The sequence below is a fragment of the Lontra canadensis genome, unplaced genomic scaffold, assembly GCF_010015895.1.
Source record: "Lontra canadensis isolate GAN:19392208 unplaced genomic scaffold, GSC_riverotter_1.0 scaffold223, whole genome shotgun sequence".
NCBI classification, from domain to species: Eukaryota; Metazoa; Chordata; class Mammalia; order Carnivora; family Mustelidae; genus Lontra; species Lontra canadensis.
The window spans coordinates 611,324-616,965 of NW_022631217.1; the positions used below are offsets into that span (position 1 = coordinate 611,324).

Sequence of the window (5,642 nt, forward strand, 5' to 3'; positions counted from 1 at the left end):
GATATACATACATATATACAGAGAGTAAAAAGTGCATCTTTCTATTGCCTTAATCAGAGGTAAACAATGTTGAGTAATTTGATACATCTGCCCTGGCATTTTATATGCATTCACACCCATGCATGGTTATGTTGTGGATAAAGTCATGATGCCACACAATAACGTAATGTTTATGACATTCTCTTTTTGGGGGTGCCTGGGTGGTTCAGTCCGTTAAGCATGGGACTCTTGATATTGGCTCAGATCATGACGTCAGGGTTCAGGGACCCAGGCCCGCATGGGTCTCTCTGCTCAGCGGGGAGTCAGCTTCTCCCTCTCCCTCTGCTCCTCCCCTGCTCAATGCTCTCTCTTTCTCTCTAAAATAAATAAATGAATCTTAAACAAAAGAAATTATCTTTTTTCCCCATGACCATGTATGTATGACCACTGTTCAGCCAGTGTATATAATTCATTGTGTTCCTGTTACAGAGATGCCACACATGTTCAAGTGTGATGATGATAGGCATTTTGAGAGAGCCTGAATACTCAGGCCAGCCCTCCTTGTGAAAACAGGGATGAGGTCATGGTGAATCTACTTTTTGCAGACAGCTTTTAAAAAGTCATGACTATAATGAAGCTTGATCATTTCAATAGTCTTGAAAAGTGGTCGATTTGGGGTTGGATTTGGTTTAGAATAAAGATAAGATGAAACCACGAAAGGGCTTTTAAGCCCACCAGCAAGGAAAACAGCCCCGAACAAGGGCAAATGAAAACCGGAGAAGACCTTGTGCCGTGTCCAGGGCAAAGATACACTTAAGAGGAGTACTTAGAAATCATTGTGGGGTGAAAGGTAAAGACAATGAGGGTAACGAGTCAATTCACCAAAAAAGAAATACACATGACCAGCAAATACACGAAAAAGAAAAAACGCGCCCATGCTTTGGTGAAACTCTTCAATGCCGCTGAATTAGCAGTGATCTGCGAATTAAAGAAAGGTACAATGGGTTGCCTGGCCGGGTTTTGTGCGGAGACAGTGGGGAAGGGGGATACAGTAAACAGGCGGGGTGGGGGGCCTTCCCAGTAGGCCCTCTGCACCGAAAGAGCTTGGTGGTCCAAACACTCCGTCCCCACTCGCCCTCCCACCACCCTCCCACCACCCTCCCACCACCCTCCCTGCTCCGCTCAAGGACACGCCCCAAAGGAGATCCCTGGGGATACCACCTTCCAACACCTTCCTGCCCTCGGGCTCTGCCCTTGGGCGCCCAGGAGGAGGCGGGGCTCGCTGGCGGGGCGGTCCCGTGGGCGGTCCCGGGCCGGCGGCGGCCGCTCTGCGGCGCCCGGGAGGGGGCGTGGCCACACGAGGGGCGTGGTTACGCTGGCGAAGGCCGCCCCGGCAGCCGGCGAAAGGCGGGGCTCGCCCTAGGCTGCTCCGGAGGGGCGGCGGCGGAGGCGTGGAGGCTGCGGCGGAGGCTGCATCCCCGACCCAGCCAGGGAAGGAGTGACCGGGGGCGGGGCGGGAGGGCACCGGTGGCCGGCGGGGCGCCTCAGGCCTCGCGTCCACCTGCCCGGCCGCACGCTCTCCCCTGGGTCGGCGGGGCCTGCGCCGGCCCGGACCCATGGCGGCGTCGGCGGCTCTGTCGGCGGCGGCGGCGGCGGCGGCCCTGTCGGGCCTGGCGGTGCGGCTGTCGCGCTCGGCGGCGGCCCGCGGCTCGTACGGCGCCTTCTGCAAGGGGCTCACGCGCACGCTGATCACCTTCTTCGACCTGGCCTGGCGGCTGCGCATGAACTTCCCCTACTTCTACGTGGTGGCCTCGGTGATGCTCAACGTCCGCCTGCAGGTGCGGATCGAGTGAGCGGGCGCCGCCGCAGCCCCCGCCGGAGAGTCCCGCGCGCCGGGCCGCGCCGGGCAGGGGCGCCGGCATGGAGGACGGCCGGCGGGACGCGGCGGGGGCAGGAGGCGGGGCGGCCCGGGCCCCCGGGCCCTAGACCTCCGCGGGGGGGCGCTGGCCACCCGGCCGCCCAGCCACCCGGCCGGGCCCCGGCCACGACCGGCCGCCCGCCCGCGGCGTGGCCGGTGACCTATTGCACAGAAACTCTGCCAACGGGCCCTTACTGTCGGGCTCCAGGGGAAAAAACCAAACAAACCAAAAAACGATTTGAGGGCGGCCGACCTGTTGCCTCACGTTGGCCAGAGCCGGGGAAGCCGCAAGGAAAAATTCTGCAGCAGGGACTTGACTGGCCCCGATCCACAAGGTAGGAGGCCAGAGGCTGGACCCGCGGGCTGGCGGCGGCGCTTGCCATGACGTCTCGGTGGCAGGGGGCAGTGTGGACGGGTCCCCAGGAAGCCAGCCCCTGAGCTGCCCAGGCGGGAGGCCACAGGCTCCCTATACTCTCTGGTCCTCATTCCCGGACGGGGGTGGGGCGGCGGCGGCGGCGGCCGGGGCATCTCGGGGCGTCAGCCCATCCCCGCCGCACTCTCCCCAGAGGCCCTGATGCTGCCACCTGAACCCCAGGGAATGGAGGGGAATGGGCTGGGGGAGGCGCCGGGGAAGGCTCCAGAAGGAAAAGATGCTGCCGCCCTTCACCCCCTTGGGGAGCCAGACAGGGAGGGGGGTTGTGTTCTTGGCCAAAGCCCTGGTGGGTGCCTCTTGTAAACCCTCAGGCCCCTGGGGTCTGGGCAGCTGCCTCTGGCCCTGTGTTGGGGGCCTGCTCCTTCTGTGCCTGGGGCTCCCCTCCCGTTCTGGGGGCGTCCTCTGGCGCTGGGCACTTGGCCATTGGAGACCCAGAGGAGTGGGAAGGCCGCTCTGCCCTATCCCTGCCGCCATCCTCCCTCCGGCCCCTAGGTCTGCCCCTAGGTCTGCCCTCCCGGTGCCACCAAAGGCCGCCTCCAGCAGTCCCTGTGTGCCCAGAGGAGCCGGGGAAATGGGGGTCTCCTTGATCCCAGGGCAGCTCACAGGCTGGGGAGCGGAGAGCAGGTGGAGCAGCGGCTTGCAAGGAGGCAGCCCTTGGGGAAAGGCGCCCCACACTCCGTGGGACCACTGTGGAGTCTCCATCTCTCTGTCTTTCAGGAACCAGTGTTCGTAGGTGGTGACCCACCCCTTCCGTGGCCTTGTGGAGAGACTGCAATCCCTGCCCAGGGGCGGCCCCTGGGCCCAGTGCTGCCTGGGGAGCTGCTGGGCAAAGGGCCTAGCCCGGGAGGAGAGGAAGGACCTTCCAGGCAGAGGCACCGGGTGCTGGGGTAGCCGGTGGTCCCGTTCTGGCATGGGGAAGGACGTGACCCTGTCACCTCAGCACTGCATCTCCTAGCGACACTTTGAGGGCGTTCTGTGCTCCCCACCTGATGATTGGAAGAGCTGGCTCTGGGACTGGGAGAGATGTGTCCTTGTCCTACAGATACGAAGGAGTGGGGCTGAATCTGCGCCCCGTCTTTGAGAAAACCTGGCTCTGTGGGGGGGTGCTCAAGGCCCCCCGGGGGACCTAGGGGGAGAGAACGAGGTCCAGGGTAGGGAATGTGGGGAACTGGCTCTTCTTGGGGTGGTGTGGGAGGCCACAGGGAAGACCGTCAGAGCTGAGATGGACACAGGAGAGAGTCCTAGAATGCCTCGCAGAGCGGAGGGCTTTACCCACAAAGCCGGGCCTCGCCTGCCCCCCACCCCAGGCTGGACCAAGAGCTCCTTGGCAGCTGAGTGGCACGGGCCTCTCGGTTTGGGTGGCGGGGTGGGGCTGGGGTGGTGGCGGGGCCCCTGGGCACAGGCTGGAACCAGGAGGGTGAAGGGATAAACCTGGGATGGGTCCCCAGGCTCGTCACCCCCCAGTCCGGGATCCTGCCGGAGAACGACCTCTGGAGGGGCTTGGATTGGCCCTGAGGCCCCAGATGTGCGGCTCCTTGGCCCACCAGGATGGCCAGGCACGACCCCGAGGGGGCCAGGAAAGACCCCGGTCCCCTAGCCACTCTGTCCCCGGTTGCTCTTGGCCCCCAGGCTCCAAATTCCTGGGACTGAAAACCCAAGCAGCCTGTCCAGCCCCGGGGACAGAGTGGCCCTGTGTCACCCTCCCGCCCTCCTTAGTCGCCGCTCTAGAGGACGGGTCCTGAGTGAAGAGCTCTGCCCACCTCACCCCGGGGACCAGGCGTCCATGTGTGCCCTGCAGCTTCCCACAGACAGGACGTGGTGGCTCTCACCTCGTGCCAAGGGTTCTGCGGTCCCGGGTCCCGGTGGCACCTCCTGTACCCCAATCCTCTCCACCCAGAACCACATCTGGGAGCCTGCCGGCCTGTCGACTCCATCCACAGATGTCTGGGGACAGCGTGCGAGAGCCCCGCGGGGCCTCCCTAGGACGGATCCACAGATGTGCCCTTGCAAGGCCCCGTCTCACCCTCGGGGTGACCCGCTCCCCGGCTGGGGCCTTGGGGCTCAGCTGGCGCTGCCTGGGGCCTGGGACACCTCTTCCCCACAGAGAGAGTGGGAAGCCCCGGGGCCCTGGCCCAAAACGCCTGCCCTGCGGGGCACCCCAGCCCAAGTCAGCCTGCCCTGGGGGCCTGGGAAGTGTCAGCACGGCCCCCGAGGGACTGGGCCGGGGCTGCACTTCTTTGGACTGTGGTCCTGCCCCTGCTCTTCGGACAGGATTGGCCTTGAGTAGGGTTTGGCCTTGAGTAGTTATTGAGCTGCGCCCCCCCCCCCCGCCCCCGCCCGCACTGGGCCCTGGCTGCCTGACAGGCTCTCCATGCACTTTATTTGTAGTCTGTGTTCCAGACAGCAGAGCTTCTGCAAAATCGGAGACATGGGCCGAAGAAGATGACTGTCCCTTTCCTGTGTGTGATTCACTGTCCTGGTCAGCACGGGCTGCTCAGAGAAACCCTCGCGTTCCTGCTGTTGTCAAATCTTGTCCCTCTAAGTTAAAAAGAAACACCCCTCCCTGAGTTCAATAAAATCCAGTCATATTGGAGGCCTCCTCTCCTGGTGTGGGGTCCCCTGGGGGGCCGGGAGCAGGGGAGGGAGAGCCAGGGAGGGCTGCAGGGTGGAGGCCTGCCCAGAGACGCGAGGCCAGGGCCCCCGGAGGAGAAGGCCACAGCACGGGCCTGGCCAGACAGTGGCGATTTGTCTCGTTCTCAACCTTTATTTGAATAACCCGAGACCTAGGTGTTCTCTCCGTTTCAGAGCCGGGCCTCAGAAAGTGCTTACTATAGTGGAAGCTTGAGGGTGGGCTCGGGGCGATGGGGTGAAGGAAGCTCCCTGCACATCATTTTGGGTCACCCGGAGGTCCGTCTGCCATAGCAGATGGCGAGGAGCCCCTGGCCTCCCTGCTGGCGAGGTGGGCTCCCAGTTTTGGAAAAGATAAAACCTTGGGGACCAGAAACCTACTGCCCTTCCCCCCGGCTTAGACCCGAACTGTGCCTTCAGAGCCCCAGCCTAGTGAGTCCCCAGAGAAGCCTGGCCATGGAGAGGGTCCCCGGGGGGGCCCGGGGGCTGAGCTAGAAGAAGGAAAGCCCCCCCCATCCCCACGGGGAAGGGCTCCTGAGGGTGCAGGGTCATGGTCCCCGGAGGTTCACAGCCTGGGGTAAGGGCCTTGGGGGTGCTCTGCCCGCTGGGAACTACCAGGGGCCAAAGCACCCTGACAAAGCAGAGCCTTCGGACACCTGGCACCACAGGAGGGACAGACCCCGG

At 63.3% G+C, this 5,642-nt stretch overlaps 1 protein-coding gene across 2 annotated transcripts; it reads left to right on the plus strand.

The window, feature by feature from the left end:
- Window positions 1-1,379: 1,379 nt before the first annotated feature.
- Window positions 1,380-4,923, plus strand: LOC116862158 (small integral membrane protein 10-like protein 2A). 2 transcript variants are annotated; one of them, XM_032849312.1, is made up of 2 exons: window positions 1,380-2,232; window positions 3,048-3,428. In XM_032849312.1, the coding sequence occupies exon 1, from the start codon at window positions 1,596-1,598 to the stop codon at window positions 1,830-1,832; it is 237 nt and encodes a 78-aa protein (XP_032705203.1). In that variant the 5' UTR covers window positions 1,380-1,595; the 3' UTR covers window positions 1,833-2,232; window positions 3,048-3,428. The 2 variants fall into 2 exon arrangements, with proteins under 2 accessions (XP_032705203.1, XP_032705202.1); XM_032849311.1 differs by lacking the exon at window positions 3,048-3,428 and adding an exon at window positions 4,719-4,923 and having other exon boundaries at window positions 1,403-1,817.
- Window positions 4,924-5,642: the final 719 nt, after the last annotated feature.